This window comes from Pterocles gutturalis, unplaced genomic scaffold (genome assembly GCF_000699245.1).
Source record: "Pterocles gutturalis isolate BGI_N339 unplaced genomic scaffold, ASM69924v1 scaffold20381, whole genome shotgun sequence".
Lineage (NCBI taxonomy): Eukaryota > Metazoa > Chordata > Aves > Pterocliformes > Pteroclidae > Pterocles > Pterocles gutturalis.
The window spans coordinates 29798-51817 of record NW_010106016.1 but is presented as its reverse complement, the minus strand read 5'-3'; the positions used below and the strand labels follow the sequence as shown (position 1 = coordinate 51817).

Genomic DNA, 22020 nt, shown 5'->3' with positions numbered 1-22020 from the left:
CCCCGGAAGCCCCGGACCTGCCGCCTCCGCCCGACTGGCTGAAGGAGCCGGGCGAGGACCGCGGTTCAGACCCGAGCAAACCCCAGGAACCCTGCTCAGAACCAGAGGAACCGCTGCCCCCACCCCCTGCGTCACTCATTCAAGAGATTCCCCAACCCCCGCCCCAGCTGCCTCCACCACAACACCCTCTGTAGATGGCCAGGATTGATTTCCAGCACACTTCATGTTTTTCTTACATGAAGTATTCTTCATATAACTGCAAAAAGGAGAAGTTGACGCCGGCGAGGACAGTGAGACCACAGCCCAGACATCTCCCCAGCGTTTCTCAACTTCAGCTTGCACAAAAGGGAACAACCTCAAGCAAATATTTTTTAATTTTTAATAATTACCGCCTGAAGCAAATAATTCAAAATATAATATGGATCGTGCCCACCAGTGATTCTGTATTTTGGAGACCGCAGAAAACAGAGCACGCGTACCTCTGTGTGTCGGGATCCGCGTCTGTGTAACACACACATGGAGCTTTCAAGAAGCAACACAGCTCCAGAGGCACCCAGAGCTCCTACAAATTGTTTGTTCTACTCGTCTGTGTAAGTGAATGCAATGAATTCAAGTTAATTTTAATAAAGTTTTCTAATTCTAAGATGGTTTGGTCACTTAAAGCACAACTGAGTATTTGCTTAGACATAAAGCTTCCGATTCAAAACAAAATGGAAATGCCTCAGCCAGCACACGTACCATCTACCCAACAGCTTGGTGACAACGGCTCACAGGTACGCGAAACAAATCCTCCCGACAGTTGTCATTTGCTCTTTACTAATAGCAATGAGATTCCTTTACATCAAACACTGACAGAAATGTTACTGGGGAAGGTAGCTTTCCATGACATCCCTGCAACATGGCAAAGAGTTCGTAGCTTTGAGTTTGCCTGGGGTGGGAATACATTTGTGGATGCTGCATGGAGCACAGGTTTGCATGTCTTACAACAATAAACTTCAAAATCTTATAATTACCACTAAAAATTACAGTCACAAGTTATGCAAATGCAATTCTAGGCTGCTGCGCATACAATGGACACAGGAAGAGATATTTCCAGTTTTTTCTTACCACTGATATCAGTTGTACGATTGCATACGCCTAAAGAATAGCATTCCAGTTATGCAAAGGTGGGGGTTTTTTTTAAGGCTTGTTGCATCACACCATGTTAAAATTAACAGCATTATAAACTATATCCACTCTTACCATATTGTCTGGAGAAATTCAGATACAGATTTCCTAGAAAAATCTGTAAAATCCTACAGGCTGAGCTGTATGATACCTGACAATACGGGGCAGCCTCATCTGAGGAGTAGGAAACTGAACATTTTAAAATTATGACAAGATAATTCTGGCAGCGTAGCTTAAAAAAGCTTCAGATAGGAAGCTTAAATGAACATTAACCTTTATTACAGGAGGAGAGATTAATTGCAGGTAAAAAAGAACACAACTGAACAGGACTTTTTAAACAGGAACACTGAAATGGGATCACAGCTCAAGCTCAAAGAGCGACAGAAATCTCCTTCGGTACCGTTATGTAAGGAACCTCACATGTCATGCTCGGAGGCATTAACACAGCATAAAATACAGACACGGAGAAGTTAACTAATTCAAATTCTAAAACCCAAGTAGTTTATTGAACATGCTCGCTTTGCGATAGATTTGAGTCAGCACCAGCCAGCTCTGCAGTCCTCCCGGGCAGTGAGATCAGGTGGTTGCAGAGCGCCGGCTCCGGCAATACGATGCAGCTGAAGAGGCAAGCACAACCACAGCCAGCAACTGTAGCTACTCTCCAGAACAAGACGACCTCTAAGCTGACATCTTTCACAGAAATGACGTGCTGATATCGCAGGAGAGATTACGGTAAGTTTGTGTTTTTTGTTTCTAATCACAAAAGCCTGCTACCAAATTAGAGACAGAGACAAGAACGGAGTTATTAGTTGATGACAGATGCTTGCACCAGAAATTTGCTGCAGTGTCAGAGATTTCTTACTAACATTAATTCAGCTTCCAAACATGTGCTACCAGCTTTGAGAATGTAATCAACACTGCAATAAGGAAAAACAATAACGTGCATGTTAGCATGAACGTGGAATTTGTGCTTCAAACTCAATTCCTGACAGTTTCAGCTGTATTTTAACCAATTCTGCTTAAGCAAACAGCATGCATGCATGGAGGGGACTGCTAGATTACTGCAGAGATTTGTAAAGCAGATCCAGTTGACAGCCATTTTTTCATCCTGTATAAAAGAACACATTATTCCAAACATAATATAGGCTTGAAATCACTAAAAACAAGAAGCAGACATTGTATAACATTTGGAAGAGACTTGCATTTTCGGAAGAAAGCCCTCATTTGAGCTTGAGGGGGAAAGGGAGATGAAAAAACAAGTCTCATTCTGCCAGACAACACGACAGTCTATGAAGGGATGCTTTGTAAAGTCTCTCTTGAACAATTCTAAAAAGGACCATGCCACAAAGGGGTTTATTGATATTTTCACTTAATTTCTCCTGCAAGTGGTCATCGGAAAGACAACCCTTAGAAAGAAATAAAATATATTACATGGATTTAAAGGGTGTCCTTTTGCTGTCTTTATTTTCAGGCAACAATGGAATACCAGATATTGAACACATCTACCTGTCTGCTGCTCCTTCTCCTTTTCATACCCGCTGTGCTGGGTGTCTGTCCCTCTAACTGTTCATGCTCAGGAAACGACAGGAACGTGGACTGTTCAGGCAGAAACTTCTCTGTGCTGCCACACGGACTCCAAGACAACATTACCTATTTAAATCTCTCCTTTAACCAGTTTGTAGATCTCGATCATCAGCTAACGAGATTCACCAATTTGAGGACCCTTGATATTTCCAATAATTGGCTCAAGAACTTTCAAGTCCTTATGGGAATTATATGCCATAAACAACAACATTAAAGTTCTTCAGAAACTTGACACAGCTTACCAGTGGAACCTCAAAGTGCTCGATGTTTCCAGGAATCTGGTGGAAAGAGCTGTTCTGATCAACAACACACTGAGCAGTCTCAAGTTTCTCAATCTCAGCAGCAACAAACTTTGGACAGTTCCCACCAACATGCCCTACAACATCGAGACGGTGGATCTATCCAACAACTTCCTCTCCCAGATCCTCCCAGGAACGCTGCTGAGGCTACGGCACCTCACCAGCCTCTACCTGCACAACAACAAGTTCACGTACATTCCTGACAAAGCTTTCGACCAGCTCGCTCAGCTGCAAGTGCTCACCCTGTACAACAACCCGTGGGCCTGCCGCGACCGGCAGAACATCCCGTATTTGCTCCGATGGGTGCAGGGAACGGCTGCCCGGGTGCTGGGGGCTCCCTGCGCTAACCACTCGGTGCTCTGGACGGATGCCACCCCGGCTCCGGCGGCTCCCACGGGGACAGGCTCCAGCCCCATGATCAAAGGCATGAAGGCAGCAGACAGAGCTCCTCCTCCAGTGGCAACCGAACCAACCCAAACGCCAAAACTGCACAAACAGTTCAAAGCTAAGGAGGTGACCAGCTCGGCCACCTTGAGCCAAACCGTCCTGCTGAGGAGCACGGACCGGCCGCCGCTCCTCGCCAAACCGTCCTGCTGAGGAGCACGGACCGGCCGCTGCTCCTCTACCCCGAGGGTCTGGCCACGAGGAGGGTCAGCTCCCAGGAAGCAGCAGCCACGCACACCGCCTACGTGGAGGATCCGGCCGAGGGGAACGCCAGCCTGACCGCTGCGACAGCATCATCCACCACGCCCATGACTCTGAGCATCACCAGCGGGATGCCAACAAACTACTCCCGAATGCCCCCGAGCACAACGGGCACCCTGCGGAAGGAGGAACCCACCACAAACCCTCTGAATACTCGCGTGCCCTCCACAGCAAGTACCCATCAGCTATATTTGTTTTATGTCGTGATGCTTAATGCAGTGGCAATGTTTATCGGCTAAGGGCTTGGATCCTGTGACAATTATCCAGTTTGTTCCTGTGATACATAGCTGGGGTTAAGACATCCAGGACAAATAATGAATCAAAATACACAAAATTCAAAGTTCTGACTCTGATCTAAAGAAAATAACAGTTCTTAATTAAAGAAGTGCACACTAATGTCTTGATACTAAGCTGCTACTTATTTTAATATGTCTTAATTGAGTAAAACTAACCTATGATTTTGTTTTTTAAAATGTGCTTATTTTGTATTTAAATTTTTAATTTTACTTGCACAGAATAAAACATCAGAATTTTAAGTACTGATTTTATGTATGATTTTGTCATTAAACAACTGGAAAAAATAGAAGGCCTGTATCATATCTGCATTGTCTTGCTTTACTTGCCAGTGAGCAATTCTTGTAATATAGCAGCACGGATTCTTTGTAAGTTATGATGACATGCAAAAGGAAGGGAAAAAAATAAAGGAACTAAGCCTAGCTGTTTCACTAACCAGAAGTTATTCCTGAAAAAAATCGCTAGCATGTGTATCTATGTTTGCTTCATATGTATTAGGATATTTTAAATACAAAGAACAACAGTTTTGAATTTAGGAATTAAATATGGCAACGCTATGTGTCTGCTAAGAGGGGGTAAACTGAGAAGGCAACAGTCCAGCTTCAGCATGGGAAAAGTGGTAGGGGCTGATTATCTCTTTTTGCTCTTTCTTGACTTAGGGACTGCAGGCAAGTTATTTCTCACTCTCCATGCTTATAAAAAAAAAAAAGATAAAAATAGAGGAAAACACAAGATGTTCAATGCCATGACCCTCTCCAGCAAGGAGCTGTCTACACAGATTAATGAACCAGAAGTCCGTCACTTTATCTCAAGTGACATCCAAAAATATGAAATGTTAATATGTTATGCTTAAAAGAATATCACGAATCAGCCAGAATGCATCAAACTACTACTTTCTGATCAGTAAAGTTAAATATCAGCCAATTTCCAACGTGAGTTATGTAACAAATCAATTCAGCAATTAGTTGTCAAGCTGTCATTGAAACAATCCTTGAATCTTGTGACTTAAAAACCAATTAACTCAGTCCATGGCATTGAACATGCCCAAATGTTGCTTTATAAGGATGAGCATGAATGCTATTCTCCTGGACATCTGCACCACCAGCGAGTAGAAATAGCTGCACGCATGGTTCTGTCCACTCTAGGAAAATAATCCCAATTCCGTGGCAAAGGTACCTGATATACTACAGATGAAGTTTTGCAAACAGCATGAAATGAAAACTGAAGAACAAGTTCACTGAAAAAGTATTATTCACTTAATATTACAGATCTTTAAACAATGTTTTCCATTCATTTCAGGCCATTTAATTTCCAGTTATTGTAGCATGAAGGTGCTGCAAAACCCAGAAAACCTCACTGCGGAGACTGGAGTCCTCTGCCTGTTCCTCCTAGGTGCCGATGAGGGCTGTAGACCATTTACAACTGCTGGTATCAGAGAAATCACAACTTTCCAACTGTGAACAGTATTTCTATAACCAGACATGTGTTCTAATTTCTAACAGTAAATGTTACACAACGAATTTGTACAGTTATTTCATTGGCATTTAAGTAAAAATAAAGTTACGTTTGTATGGAACCGAGTTAGTGACGGTGCTTCTTTTCAAACGAGCACACAAGTGTGAACAGGCAACAGCTTGTGATACAAACCCATTTCAAGCGGCCACTTGGCTCAATCTTCATGTCTTACGGGGGAAAACTGTGGTTAAATCAAATTATATTATTTTGATACTGATGTACTCCTCACATCGTTTATTAAGAACAGTAACCCAGGGTCTGCCCTTCCCCTTCCTGCCCTTCAGGACCTGCAGACACCTCAGGCACATCTCCGTCCGCCAGAACACCGGAGCTCTCTCTCCCTCTCAAAAAAAGACTCTCTGTGTTTAACAGGACACAAAACTTAAAAAAAACCCCCAAAACCCAAAGCCTGACATGTCATATACATTTTAGATAGACAAGAACTAGTTATCGACACCAGGTTTAGACAACCCAGACCACAGACACCACGTGCATGGCACCTGCACCGGCCAGAAGAGCTCCTCATCCACAGCGGGACCAGCAGCCTGAAGGAGTTCCCCACTCGCACGAGTTCCACCTATTTCCCCAGGTTAGCTAAGCTGACATGAGCTGATAAATTCCACTAACTAGGATCAGTATTAAAAACGTCACTGCCCGCAGCTCTCTTTGGACAGGCAACGTGTTCGACTAATTATGAAGCAGCACCAACCTGCTCGCCGCGCTCAGAACGAGGCATTTTCTGGAATTATCTCATTCCTTCAGTTCCACCCCACTGGGCTGAAAGCGGCTTAGCTTGCGAGGTAGGACAGCGATCCCAACATGAGGTGCTATGACTAAACCACCCGAGCAGAGGAAACGCCACGAAGCACCACACGTGTTTTTGCTGCAGAACGCCACACCGGGTGATCACTTCTCCTGCATGCAGAAACATACAGGGAACCAACCCGAAATGCTCTGGGAATGTTTCACCCATCGTGAGACTATTCCAGGAACAGCAACTCTATTAAAAAAACAACAAACTGTTTCCCAGAAGTTGTTTGGGGCAAATCGCGAGCCCTCATACTGAACGACCTGCTGCCCGGACTTCAAAGCCTTCAGCACGCTGACGAAAGCCTGGCAGTGGAAATGGGGCGGTGGGCTTCTGGGAAGCTGGGATACAACAAAAATGCAGATGGGTACAAAAGCCCGATGGCACCCCCGGGTCTAGGGCTGGGCTCTCTACCAAAGCATGCCCGGGGCGGGTGCAAGCAAGAGGGCTCCTTGGAGTGCTTCCAACACAGCAGAATGAAATTTCGGTTTCCTTGTGTTTTTCTGGAACACAAATGAGTTGGAAACGGAGCAGTGAGTAGGCAGGCAAATGTGGGAGTCGTGCACTTGTTGCTTGGCAACAATGAAGGAAAATTGAAATAAAACCAATCGGCAGGGATGGGGACACGGCAGCACTGGTTTGTGGTGTTTTAAAACACGCTGGTCAGTCCGTCCATGATAAATATAAAATTATCTATTCGCAGGGAATTTTTTTTTTCCAAAATAACTATTTAGCATCTCAGGACAAGATTCAAAATACCCAAAAAAGGTCTAGCACACCGTGTAATAGCAACAGGCTTACTTTGAAAGGCTAACATTGCAGTAGGGATACCTGCGGTCTGAAGCAATAACTCAGCGGTTTAGGTTCCTATTAATTAGTTGAGGATCAGCTTTAAAACTTCATGGCAGCACTTCAGGATCAATATTTATTGATCATTTCAGTAACAGTGTAGGGATTAAAAACAGAAAAGCACTGGCTTCAGAACTCAGGTTGTTGCCCAGGAAACAAAATGTGAAGAAAAATGACAGAAGGAATTAAATTTCACAGCAGAAGAAGGATATAAACCGATCCAGATATATCAGTCAAGTGACTCAACAATGCCCTAGCAACAAGATCTCTGCCAAAAAAAGCCCCAAAACTCCGCCCAGGCTGCTGCAAGCTCTCAAACATACCGGCAGCTCCAATCTAAACACTCTTTTCATATTTCGCACCTTAAAGAATGCCACCTAGCTCAGAAGCACACGACAAACACCCCAAACAGGCACCACTTGGCCACATCCCTACCAGCAGAGAAGATGTCAGAGCATCCTCCCAGAGCCCAGCCCCGCTGCCAGCTCTGAAAAGGAGCCTCACGAGAAACCCTGCGGAGTCACACAGCTGCTGCAGAGAAAGCAGGCAACGAAAAGGGGGGCAAGGCAAGCGACATTCCCCCTAGCAGCAGGCTCATGTCAACATATAACAGGGTTTTCATTAAGTGTCCTGGACCTGGATAAAACGTGCAGAAACCTGCTCCTTACCAGCCCTTTCAGCGATGCAGGAACACGTATGTGCCTTGTACCGTGACCACCATGGGTTAGCAGAGATTTTTCATCGTCCTTTGAGGAACTGAGGTTTGTGTTCATCCACAAATCCCTGGCACACAGTTTATAAAGCCATTTTAATGAAAACAGCTGTTCAGATTGCTGAACTGCCAGGAAACTCAGTCAATGATTCAAACTTCAGAATTTCTGTAGAGCTCAACATCACAAAACCAGGGAAACCATCTCCATCCTTCTCAGAACAGGAGATCTGCAGGAGGTCAGAGGCCTCTGGAGCTCGCTCGTGTTTATGTCTCTTTGCACCCCAAAGGCACAACTCAGCAGCAGACAGTTGGCTGACTTTTGAACACACCAGCTGGGGTGATCATAAAGCAGCATGAGAAGGACACCACGGCAAACCTTCACAAACACTTGTCTCCAAACACCTTTCAGATGGCCACGTATGAAAAGGGATTCACTTCCACTCCTGCCTGACCTTCTAGCTCTATTTTCAGTCGTCCACTCCTTTCTGCTGAACTCCACAGTCCTTAAGCACCAGTTACTACATAAAAGGTCACGGCTATCCGCAATGCTTCACCAAGTAAAACAACTTAGAAAGCAGAGTTACGCACAGAATATTTTAAAGTTTCCTAGTATGTGAACGGAACTACATTCATAGCAGTGAGATATACAGAACTAAAGAGTTCCCATTCTAGGAGTTTTCTGTCTAACAGCTACTAGTTAATACAAGAAGGTTCAGAAAGATGAAGATGACATAACTTATTATTACAACATACTTCTGTTGTTGTATATTCAACAACTCATGAATGACGTGGGGGGAATGCCACCACCCCAGTGTTTGCCTTAGAAAAGCAGGAGGTGTCTTACAGAGTCGAAGTATTCCTGAAAGTATATATTCTGCCTTCTTTTTAATCCTAAAAAGAAGCTATTTTGTCTTGTGATGCATACTTTCATGAGTCTTGGAAAAACAAGCAGTTTCTGAAATGACTTTGATGGCATCGAGGGGAGGAAGGGACACGCAGATAGAACGACTCCAGCTGATCCTTCCGATGTACAACAGCCTGACAACTCCTCACGCTTACTCCATTTCAACAGTGCACAAACACAACAACTGGGAGAAAAACCGAGTTTCCAAACATCCATTTTTATTCCTGAATTTTCACAATCAATCCTTCCCCATGGCAGTAGTACAACTGATCTAGAAGGGGTCTGAACACAACACATTACACATGCTGCAAAAAAACCTGCTGACGTTCAGCTGCATTTATTTAAGCTGACACACGCTATCCATGAGTACATATCCTTGTTTAAGCCTATGCAGAAATAACTGCTACAAAAATCATAACCCAAGGATATGTAATTTGTAAGTGTTCCCAGTGAGTCCCTACTCAGCACAGCATTTAAAAAGGTCTCTTTAGTGAAACTTCTGAAACTCTGTGTGCAGATTTACTATCTGGCATCTCTGGGAAAAAATGACCCTGTAAACAAATGGAAGACAGGCAAACTAATTTCAGTTTTGGCACTGTACACACTCACTTTACTGTCGACTCCATCCCCTTTGCATCTTTAAGGCATCACTAATGTTTTTTCTACTGCCTAGCACAAGTGCAATGCTTAAACTTAAGATTCAATAAACCTGTTCGTAGTACAGCATCACACAGCACACACAGATATCCCAGCAAAGTCACTCTACAAACCACGGGCTGTTCAATGCTTTCTGAAAAGCAGATATACAAATACATGTTCCACTGAAAAAAAAATTATTTTGGTTTTGTTTCAACAACTGGACCATGACCATTCCCACCCACACCGCAGAGAAGCTGACCAGCAGCCAGGGTGCCACAAGCAAGCACCCCACTGGGGCAGCAGCCACCCCCCTGGCAGCACAAACAAGCGTCCCACCAGCTACCGAAGCAGCAGGAAGAGCCAAGGCAGCCACGCGAGCTCTGGTGCCACAGGCAGCTCCACCAGCAGCACCAGCAAGAGCAGCAGAAGCAAACCCAGGAGCTCCACTGGCACTGAGTGCATCGGCAATAATCCGACCGAGAGCATCCGTACAGGATCTGCCAAGCATCCATAACGCCGCACTGACATGAGGACTCGCACTGCCATGATCAGTGCTGGTGAGAACGTCACGGACCCCGGCAGCACCACCACGCACCCCGCCCGTGCCAAAAGCAGCCGTCCCAGTGCTGCCAGCCAGCACCTCCCCAGCAGCGCCGCTGCCAAAGGCCAAGGGACCAACGCCACCGCACAGGGAGAAGGTCCAACAGCTCCAGCCTTCTCTGTACAGTTCTGCCTCTGACTGCACCGGGCTGCGAGCACAATGATTTTCCTTTTCTTCAAAAGACTATGAATGACCTTACGTAATGAGTGTAATTACTGTGGGAACTATTCTGAATATGCTGTCCTCCATGGATTTTACAGTGCAGGGACTTAGTAACTAGATGGAAATACCAAATTTCAGTTATATTCTTACTCTAGTTGCAGCTTTACAACTGCAAACATTAATTTAAACAAAACTACTAGTTTATTTACATTTTTTTAAAAGAGAGAGAATTATGACATTTGACCATAAACTGATAAATATCAATCCTGGGATATTCTTCCCAAATCTTTCAATACTGCAGCATCTGTTACTCGTTGTTATGAATCACTATCTTCCAGAGTAGGGAAGACTTAAAGCTTTCAAAATTTTGCCTTATTGGAAAAAACACAATCTTTTGCAAAGTTCACATTTCAACATCTCCTTTTCTTATTACATTAGTAATGTTTCCACAGATCTTAATCATTTCCAAAAACATGCCATTATCGGCACTTAGAACATATGGGGAAACCGAAGCAATATCATTGCCTTAACCATGAAACTTCTAAATACTTTGTATTACTCTTCAAAAGGGGATACAGGGACCATTTTGAAAAATTGCATCCCATGTTCTAGCTTCTTACTCATTTTATACTTCAAAAAATGAAGGTGCTAAAATCACTGAGAGAGGGTTAATGGTAATGCGGTGTAGATGTAGCTTACTTGAGACAGTGAAAAATTAATAAAATGTATTTAAAAATTTAGGTATTTTTCCACAGATACTCATACACTGCTAGGTGGAAAAACTACCGCAGTTCTGATTTAGGAAACAACCCAAATAAAAAATCCAGTCACTAAAATCTGACAATAAGTTACCTTCAGATTCCTGTTTGTTACACAGTTGGTGTCTCTTTCTTATATACACGTGATACTTTTGATTTTACGTGTTTATTTCAGACAAGGAAGGTGAGAGATTCCTTACCGCCGAGCAATGTAGTAGAAAACAGGATTGCCAGCTTTTGATGTCCCAGCTTGGTAGAAAATGTTTAATGTTTTCAGTGCTTTGAACTCCTCTTTTTCATGTACCTGGTGCCTAAAAAACAGTACATAGACATTAACTTTTCACAAGTGCCTTTCAAAAAAACAAACAAAAAAATCCCAAACCCTCTTTATTTGCATCTTAAGTTCACACAATACTGAACCTCTGCTATATCACAAAGGTTACTGCTGTCTGTTGTTCTCAGTTTAATTTTTGAAGTTAAAGTCTACTCAGAAACGTCAAAGGTATGTGTACACCCAGCTTTTTAAACTCCCCTTCAAAACAAAACCTGGAGTCTTAGTAACTGCTCATATTGCATGACATCCTGAAGTCTACAAACCCACAACGTGCATCCCCTCGACGATAATCTCATTACCTTGTCATAAATTCTTCAAATTTGGAACTAGTGAGATTTAAACTGGACCAATGGGTATCTGCCACGGGTTTGTGCTCAGGAGGGCCCAGATAGGCGAGAAGCGTAGCCATCTTGTCGAAGGGGCGTCTTCCAACAGCCTTGTGGTCCCTAGAAACAGCACAGTACTTAAAACTCCTCCTTTACTCAGCAGTTCCTACTTTTTTGCCTACTACTCTTCCGTACTTTGAACAGTCTGGATTTTCTTTTTAAAATAATTTTTTAAAAAGTGTTCAACAAAGAAATAAGAAAAATGTTTGTTACACATAGAACAATTTTTAGAAAAGGTAAGACAGCCCCACCCTGGCACTAAAGGCTGGCAGGAAAGTGAGCAGCAGAGGTGTTAGGCGTGTTCCCATAGCGGCTTCTCAGTAAGACAGAAGTTTCCAAATGTCAGATTTTTCAGCCATTATATCCTTCTCAGTAACAGTAACAAAAGCATCTGGAAGTATTTCCAAATATTCATTTCCCATCAGCAGCTCTCTTGTTCAGAACATTTCTGAAGCCCTACCTGTTGCTGGAGAGGTACTGGCCAATCTTCTCCTGGTTGTTCCACAGCAGGCGGTGCAGAGCGAGAACGTTGCCGTCACTGATGAACGACAGGCTGTGGTTGACAGTGTCGCTGGCCGGGCAATCGGACGCGATATCAAGGAAAAACCTACAGTTCAAAACCGGTAATAACCGTAAGCGTGTACAGGAAATCTGACAAGCAGAGTCAGTGTAAATGAAAAGGCTGTGAGAACACGCTCCGCTTACTCGTGACACACGACAAAGGCTCTGTGCAAGTTCCCAAAGAGCCTACCTACCTTCGTGCTGCATCAAAATTGCTTTTTACAAAATCATTAAAAGGCCGCATGTGTTCTTCTTTTGTAAACAGGACATGGTTGGCAATGCTCTGAAGTATCTAAATAATAAAAAGAGGGTAAAGGCGCATAAGGGTTTAATGCATTAACTGTTATGGCACTCAGTGTAACTTCACTGTCAGAAATACTCATTTTAACTTGTTGTGAAACCGCAAGACAAAAAAAGGGCAACAAGCCAACAGGTTCAAAATGTGTTCACTTTCAAAATATTTTCTTTCACATACCTTTAAGCACTAGAAAACGATTTCCCTTATTTATGAACTTTGTTTGGGTTTAGACCAGGAAAATAAATCATCTTTCAAAACCACCATTTATTAAGTGTTAATTATTTCTTCTGGACATTATACAGACATGTAAAAGCAATAGCATATGACTATTTAAAGAAAACTATAACTTCTCAACATTTAAAACAGATAACATGCACAGGTCACAGAATGTGTACACCATCATTAAACCTTTTTTTAATTTTTACAGGAAATAATGCCAAATGAAATTAAAGATAGGAAAAATCACTTCTTTAGCACTAGTATGAACGTCATCAGTATCCAGCTGCCATTATTCTCACTGGGCTCAAGGTAACATTGGGTTCTCTGTCTTCAAATGAGGTTAAAGTGAAGAGTCAGAAGGCATTCTGTTATCTTATACATCATTTTGGCAAAGTGGGATTTTTTTTTTCCCATACAAACTGTTCCCTGTACTTACACTGCTGTGAGCTATAACATTCATGTCATGATGTATAAACTGCACTTTAAATAAACATGATGGTTGCTACAAAAAAACTACACGTTTACCTGGATTTTCTCATGCTAGTCAAAGAACAGACCTAAATCAGGTAGAACATGTAATATGGCCAAATAAAACTATTAATTGATTCACCTTTGACATCAGCTTCAATCCCCTTTCAATTCTGGGTGGCGGCTTTTTATCTAAAATCCCTGCCTCGTAAGGGGAGACGATCGCAGGGTTGATGAACCGAAGGAACATCGCGCTTCCAACCGCTCCAATGCTGTTCTGAGGAAAGCGCTGGCTAACCACCTACAAAGTTGAGAATTATAAAGAATATTTTTACACTAAAGAAAAGGGAAAGCAAAGCTGAGAAAAGCCTTGTATGGCAATCCAACTTTAGGCATTCTTTGCATAGCAATCGAGCTCAACAGATGTGAGTAGGACCCTCTCCTTGGACAGCTCTTGCCTCGCAGGACAACCAGACACTAGCTAGCTTTACTGCAGCTTCAGACAAACTTTCTTGCTTGGGTGAAAGTGCTACAATAGCTACTGGGCAGAGAGAAGAAGGTGTGTTTCACTGGAATGCAGGACCCTGCTCTGCGAGTGAAGCAGCCAGGTGCCGTCCGTCCGTCCGTCCCCAGGCGCGCTCAGCCCTCCCAGCACACGCGGGTCGTTCTTTTAAACGAGAGGGTCTTTCATGTGTGCATTTATCATTTCACCACTGATCACAAGAGCCTCTCTAGCAATAGACTTATGCTGTAGAGTTTGAGGAGTAATGTGAAATTAGTGCGAAGGAGATGTGTGGAACTACTCTTCAGAACCAGCCCATCCGAGCAGATTGGCCAGAGGAGGAAAGACAGAACGAGTCAGAGCCGAGCGGCAGTGTGCTCCCCTGCCTATGCATACACTGCCCAAAGTCACTCTGCAGGTATTTGCTACAGGAACTACAGAATTTAAATATTGTTCAGAAAAAATTCTGAAAATGTTGTAAGAAAAAAGAACTGTCCTTTCATTTCAGGAAATCAAGTATGTATCACTAAGGGGACAGTCCGTTCTCTAGATGTCTTTCATTTGACTTTGAAAAGTAAAAGTAAAGCTCCCTGACAAAAATAAACTTCTTAAAGATTAAATGTCTGTCTGTATATTTTCTTATGAGTAACAACAGTTAATCAAAACAAGCCAGCTTCTCCCTTTTCACTAAATAAAATCAGCAAGCTCTGTACTGTAAGTCACATTGTTTAAAATAAATAAAAACCAAACAAACCTCATTTTACTAAAATACTTTCATGCTTCTTAAAACAGATAAAGCCATTAGTACATATATAGTATATCAAGAACAAGAATTGTTTTGGTTCAGTACCAACTTCATTCGGTTACCTTGTAAGGGAATTACTGACAGTGAAACACGAGTTTGCACCCAGATCTGGCACCTAAACACAACCACTATTCTGCTCAGCTACAGAAAAAATAAGGGAGTATTTAATAAAGGTCTAAATTTCCATTCTGCCTCTGTTTTATTCGTACTCTATATTTTGAGGTCACTGTCAAAGAAAAGGATAAGTCTTAACTTTTAACGGCACCACTACCGCAATATACGGGTCTGAACTCCTTAACACAGCAAGTTACTCAAAACGGGAGAGCTGCTTTCCTCAGGAAATCAATACAAGTGCTAAATGTTACTGTTTACTCACAAGGCAAACAAAATAAAATATATCAGGAACAAGTCATATAAGCCTCTTTTCGCTTCAGTAACCCACACATATTAATTGTTCTTCTCCCAGGATGCAAAGTGAAGTTATCAACCGGAGTGTTAAAACAACCAAACAGACTCAGATTTTCCCCAAAACTGAAGAAAACATTTTTCTCCCACACTTTTCAACTTGAAGATGGTGGCAAGGGTAGAAGAATCAGAGTATTAAATACTAAGCAGTAATGTTAAAATGTCTTTTGTTCACTCAAATAGGCACACAGAGAATATTTTAAATATAACTTAATTCCAGTGTTAATTGAAATGAAAGCTATTTTGTGCCAGAATTAGTAGAATGATTTTACAGTGAGGTCAAATAGACTAAAGTGAAGATGTTTCGAACAAACAGGAAAAGATTTCTGTTGTGCTTTGAAAGAAATGGCTAATAAAAAGGTCTCCAAACTTACTGATTTTTTGTTTTCCTTTTTTTCTTTTACGGTAGCTTTATTCAGTAGAGAGTGGCAAGTTGCCTACAGAACAGAGATGAGCACAAACAAGTCACAGCACCAACTACATACAGCAACAAAAAACCAATGTTGACTTGTACATAAATTACACAGTAAAATGTAACAAACATAACCAACAGAAAATGAAATATATAAACTAAAGACTGATGATGGAGTTTTTATTCCACGATTTCATTACATCTTATTTACAAAGCACTAAATACAAAACAAGCAAATGTTGCGTTTCAATCATTTCTACTATTTCTGGCTAGATTAAACGTCAAACCACAATAATGTGCTCATGGTACACAATATTGGCCATTAAATGGTATAGTCAGCTTTCAAATGTATTTCACCATCCCCAAATAATTTTAATAGTAGAAATAGTAAAGCATTACACCTTTGAAACACATACTACTTTAAAAATAAATTTAGAGTTTTAAATCTTCCCAATGTTTCTCTGTGTGTCCTTCAATTTAGTTAGATCTGTGAATCATCACGGTTATTACTACTGTAATAGCTAAGCACTGCCATAAAATACTCTGTGGAAAGAGGAAGAGAAGAGCCAGCGGGTCTCCATTAATTGATTAGAGATTTCCAAATCAAAATATCTGACTTGACTGTGCTTATTTCTGCATTTCATTTAAACACAGAGGGACCCACCAAGAAGCAACACGTCCTCTCATACCTCCATCAGGATTTGAGCAAAGCTACAGAACGCCAGCCCTGGGCACTGCTGCCCTGTGCAGAGGAAAACCGTGGTCTTGGAGCTCAGTCCTACATCCTTGCCTGGCTGCAAGCACGCACCAATGGCTCTGACACTCTTTAGAACATCACACAAACTGGGAGAGAATTTCTACAACCTGAGAACCTGACAGAGTAAAAACAAACTAACAAAAACAAAAAAACCCCCCCAAACCAAACCAGCCAGTAAAAGCTACTCTGTTCACCAAGCTGAATTCAAGCCGTCCAGCTTTGTGCAGGACCTGTTGATATTTAACCGATGGTGCCTCTGACAGATTCCTGACCTTGGAGCTTCTGAAGCAGCCATATGCTTACTCTGAATCCCGCTATGGCATTTAAAGCAAGGAAAATTCCCATCTCCCCTTATTAAGAAAATTCACGTATGTGTGTGTGTGTTTTATCAAACAGCCAGCACAAATTCTTCATGAGCGTTACTGTGGTCAGGCTCGTTCGTGCCCACCTAACACTCCTGAGCATACATTACCTGAACAGGAGCCAGAGCCCGGCTCTCTGGGTAACTGGTTCTATGATGTTTCCAGCTGAAAACACTTACTGGGACTCTGTTCTGGCCCCAGAAACGTCAGCCAGCACAGATCCCAATATCCAACTAAAGGCATTGTTCCCATAACGCTGCTACATTCATTAGAATTAGCTAAAATCAATTTACAGAACACACTTGATGAGTATTTTTTGCACAGACACTTACTTTAAAACTTTGAACACAAGAAGACACAGCAAAATTCAGCCTCATTTACTATTACACTATTGCTTGGGATGAAACACTTATAAAAAATTAAGTTACCTTATAAAAATCACCTATTTGGTTCCTACACTAAAAATGGATTAATACCCAAAAAAATCAGATTTTAATCGTAATTTCTTTCAGATAAAGGCCAGACTGTTCAAAACTCTCTGGACTTTGAAAGTTCAGAATGAATTATTGCACTGCTTGTGATGAACAAACGTTTGTACACAAACACACGTGTTACCTGAAACAGTTAAAATACTAAATGCTGAAGCCCAGTATCAGTCAATGCCACTTGTGCGTTTGCCAGTAAATCATCTCCTTCAGGAGCAAATGACCCTTGTTACCAAAAAGATTTAAAGGCACGACTAAAGCCAACAGACTTGACATGCTTCCATGGAAGAATCCCTGGCACTGCCCACCGGTGAGTACGTTTCAGTAATTCTGTTTCACGTAGGAATTAAAAATGGTTTGCATAGAAATGAGGTCTAGCAATGTACCACGGCAATGGAAATAAATCTGGCAGTTCCTAGGAGCAGCATATAAAAGCAACTCTAGGAAAGATGGGAGATAATGTCACCTCAAATAACGGCAGCAACAATCAAGGCTGCGTGTGACATTTTCATTAACACTCAAATACACCCCCAGCTAACATCTGTCAGACTGTGGCCATTTGAACTTGAAGGAAACCAACTTGCCCCCCTCATTTCCCAATTAAAAAAAAAAACAACAATAAAAAACCAAATAAAAACAACCCCCCAAAACCAGCCCCTGCTAACCCTGAATACAACCGCTGTTGGAAAGAGAACCTGATAGAAGTCATTCATGCAAGTTGTTAGAGCAGAAACAAAGGCACATCGTTAGCCTGGCTACTTCATTCCGGCAGCTCACAACAACAACCCCAGATCCCCGAGTCACAACACAACTCACTGCTTCTCACGTCCAAGTCGAGAATCGCAGCAGTTGCATTTATTAATACAGCATTCACTGTAAAAACACGGCTAGATGACACTGCACAGAATTTTTGATTACTCATAATTAGCTCGCACAGCTCAGAAAAATCTACTTTCCTTGCTTTGCGTTAGACCTAAGATACAGGTTCCCTGATTTAAAGGCCAAAAATCGCCCGTCCTGACCACAGCTCAAATATTCCGCCGTGCACAGCTCTTCTGAGCCAGTCCAACAAGACTGGAAATCGTATCTCCTACGAGCCCCCAGGGCAGCAGCAGTATGCCCCACTGGAATTTTCACCAGAAACACAGAAAGAGCAAGAGAGAGACCTAGAAGCACGCTGGGCTCACAACCTGCTGCTGAGCTGCTCCAGAGAGCGGCAGTCACGGGCCAGAGCGGAGGAGCCGGGGACGGCGGCCGGGGAACGCAGGTACTTGAATGGGAGGCGGCCAGGAGGGAACCGCTACAGGAGAACTTACTACAGAGGACAGGGCACCACTGGGGACAGGTTCCTCTCTTTAAGCATCATTTATAAATGACACCAGAAACCAGCAAGAAGAGGGTGGTCCCAGCCTGGTGACTTTCCAAGGTTTGTGTGACAGTTTTAGCCACAAATAGAAGTCAGTCTCTGTAATTTGCCTCATCAAAAGAACTCCACAAATACATTTATCTGTCTTAAAACACCGTTCAGTCCCTATGTTTAGATTCCTGTTAACAAACTTCTGAAAACAGTCTTTAAGAAACGCCCACTGTGCACCCGCTCCCGGACCAAGCTCAAACTGCTGGAATTATAACAACAAACCCCAAAGTTCAGGGCAGGCAACCACTGCAGGCATACCTGGTATAAACAATGGCACACACTGCGAAGCTGTGGTGGGAACTCCGAAGAAGAATTAATGATTGCATGAAAAAATTTTTCTGTCATTTGCAAGAGACTCCGTTGGTTCTCCTCAAGGCTCTCTGTAGGCTCCAGCCTGAAACAGACCCATAAATGTATGACCAGCAATCAAATAAATGATACTAGCTGTACTTATATGTCTGGTAGTAACCTTATTTCCCAGGGTAAACAGAAATCCTACAGAAATATTTACGATCTTTTACACAAAAGTTTTATCAATATTTTAAACCATGTGAGTTACAAATACAAGGTCATTTAAACTTGGCAATAAACAAGACAGCTGTAAGCGGATTCTCTCACGCCATTCCATACAAAGACATGCAGACATCATTCCAACTGATAATTATCAGTTTGATGGTTTCGCTGAAAGGAATTTTTGAGGCAGACACAGACAGTTGAGAGTTAAACCATTCAAAAGAAGGCCTGTCTTTGGTAAGCCACTTCAAAGACAAATAAAGTGTTTCTATAGAGGTAGAGATAATTCAAAGCAATACAACAACAGGTACTAAATCCAAGTCTTGAAGTGATATAAGAGAAATTAAAGCAACAAAATTACACCCTACACACAGAGTCTGTCTGGCTTCTGTAATTAACTCAACGACCTAAAGAGCTGCCCCATCCCTGGAGGGGTTCAAGGCCAGGCTGGGTGAGGCTTTGGGCAACCTGGGCTGGTGGGAGGGGTCCCTGCCCATGGCCGGGGGTGGCACTGGGTGGGCTTTAAGGTCTCTTCCAGCCCAAACCATCTGTGAGTCTAAGCAGATGCTTTCTGGTACTACTGGAAATGCCCACATTAGTGGCCTACGTAGAAGTATGAAGTAGGAGAAGAGGTCCTGCAAGAGCTCTCTATCTTCCTCACTGTCTCAGGGCTCAGAGAACATGCAGCAGAGCTCATCTCCCTGTGCTGGACAGCTCTGCACAATTCTCCCTCGGTGTAAGGACTGCAGATACAATTAATGTGTCTGGTAAAGTGAGGAGCAGAAAAGTATGAAAGTATGAGAAAAATATGTGCAACAAGGAAAAAGGAATCCTATTATATTTACAATGACTGGGAATCACGTTTACAAATAAATACGTTTGCTGTCCCCCCTGAATCTCAAACCTTGTTGGATCCACCTCAAAGCTAACATGCTGCCATTCAGAGGATGTGATCACAGTCCTTAACAAAGGTTCCAAAAGCTTCTGCAAATACGTAGCACCATATACCTATGCAGAAAGAAAACCAGGGGCCAGGTTAACAGAGCAATTCGCACGAACACTCCAAAGTTCTGCAAGTGTTAAAACAGCCTGAAAACACTTCACTTCGTTTGGCAGAAGCCAGATTTCTGTATAATTGGTGCTTCTATATGATAGTCTCACTTCTGAAACATAACTGTGATCAATTTCTGCAAGTATTTTAATTAATTTCCAATTTAGAGCAAACTATAGGTCACTAATAAACCCAATAACGAGACGGGGTTCTGTCTCAGAGCACACTGACTCAATACCCCATCTGTTTGTACAGAACTACACAACTTTTCAAACTGAAACGGAAGCACAAACAAGACCTCAGAGTTTGCCTCTACATCTTTAAACTGCCCATTACAAAAAGACCATCATGACAGCCTTCAAGCTGGTGCTGGCCCCAGAATCACTCACAGAACTGAACCACTCAGAAGTTTAGAGCCCTACAACGAATGAAGGCTACTGAGGAAAGGACTTTAAGACAACTAAAACTTTTACAAATATTTTGCTGTTTGTATCAAATAAGTTGTTTTCTAAACAACTAGTAATCTTCATTGAAATCTTCAAATCTTGCAAACGTTTTTGTTACTGTGATCAGTTCTCTTCTTTACAATGGCGAACACACTGACTAGGCAAGGTGAAACATTTACTGCCTTAGAAACTTTCAAGAGGACTAACTGCAAGCTTAACTGGTTGAGTCATGAAGTCTTGGCAAAAGGTTAGTTCCAGGAGGATTTGTATTTTTTAGTGGGGCCTGAGCAGAAGAGATCTACAAGATTTAGTTCATCAAGCGTTAAAACATTAAAAGCACAACTCCCTAAACTTAACAGATGTGAGAACTGAGACTAACTTAAACTGAGACCAACTTAAACTGAGACCCAAAGGCAACTCTACTGTTTTCATCTCATGCAGTTACTCAAGTGCTTAACACCCTAGACTGGCAGGTTTGTATTTTTGTATTACTAAACTTTTCCTGTTACTGAAGTGATGTGTAGCAGAGAGAAAGATTACATAATATACCTTAAAACAGAAAGTCATTATTTTACTGGCTTTGCGTCTGCATAGAATCTGCTAGTTCAACTTCCTTTGAAAACATATTCCAGAGTAGCTGGTAGAGCAAGTGTCGGGAATCAAAGAGCGTGACCAGGACACGAGCTAGCTCATCCTTAAAAGAAGCAATGAAATGTTAATTTGTCTAGCAGTGAGCCAAAGCAAGTACAAAAAAAAGAATTATGAAAAAAACCCAAATCAAGCGGTTTGTACTAAATGCTTTAAATTTGCTATGGAGTCTTGCATGTAAATATCAAATCAAGCATATAGAAACTCTCTGTACATCCTTCCTATGCTATTGCTTGTCTAAAAATCTGCCTCATGATATCCAGTCATACAAATTCATAACAGTCAGTCCAGACAGATCAGCAGTTATTCTGCTGTCTAACAAAGCCCAATTCATTGTGCTAAAATCCAGAGCACATTACAGCACACAATCTGTACTAAATATCCAGCCCAAACAGATGCATTTATTACAATAACTGTATATAAAATTATTTCTAGATATTAACTAAAAATTTCCTATAAAAATGCAGTTTATAATCAAGATCTCTGACAATTCAATTCAGTACACTTTTCAAGAATACACTAAGAAAGGCTAATCAACATGAACAGTAGGTCTAATCTCTCTTTAGCAGGCTGTTGTTACACCCTTAATGTTTGCAGTAATTTCTATTTCAAGTCTTAATATTTTTAAAAATGTAGGAAATAAAATGCATGAGTCAACTTACCCACTGAGAACAAGGCACCACATTGGCTAAAGCCATAGCAATAGGAAGCTCCCCCTGATCACCCATCATTGTAACCAACTCCACCAATCTCTCAAACCGATCTGCTAGCACTGTTTCTGCTAACGTATCAAATTCTGTTCCCTGCTGCAGAATTTTGGTGAGGACTTCCATAAACGTAGCTCTTGTTTGGAGGTCTTTATGATAGCCCAAGCCTGATTAAAAAAACCCAGAA

At 42.1% G+C, this 22020-nt stretch overlaps 3 protein-coding genes across 3 annotated transcripts in view; 2 read left to right on the top strand and 1 right to left on the bottom strand.

Annotated features, from left to right (window-relative positions):
* EVI2B (ecotropic viral integration site 2B) overlaps positions 1-194 on the top strand; it is an 857-nt gene extending 663 nt beyond the window's left edge. The window contains 1 exon segment of the mRNA XM_010087629.1: positions 10-194. Within this exon segment, the coding sequence (XP_010085931.1) occupies positions 10-194 (185 nt within the window).
* NF1 (neurofibromin 1) overlaps positions 1-22020 on the bottom strand; it is a 77655-nt gene that overhangs the window by 31658 nt on the left and 23977 nt on the right. Inside the window, 11 exon segments of the mRNA XM_010087630.1 lie at positions 11198-11308; positions 11631-11777; positions 12178-12324; positions 12473-12570; positions 13406-13564; positions 15410-15472; positions 18727-18862; positions 19886-19989; positions 21028-21061; positions 21063-21172; positions 21789-22000. Of these exon segments, the coding sequence (XP_010085932.1) occupies positions 11198-11308; positions 11631-11777; positions 12178-12324; positions 12473-12570; positions 13406-13564; positions 15410-15472; positions 18727-18862; positions 19886-19989; positions 21028-21061; positions 21063-21172; positions 21789-22000 (1321 nt within the window).
* OMG (oligodendrocyte myelin glycoprotein) lies at positions 1790-3994 on the top strand. Its single transcript, XM_010087628.1, is given in 4 exon segments — positions 1790-1899; positions 2639-2922; positions 2924-3598; positions 3649-3994. Coding segments are annotated over 3 exon segments (1299 nt in total). The 5' UTR covers positions 1790-1899; positions 2639-2644.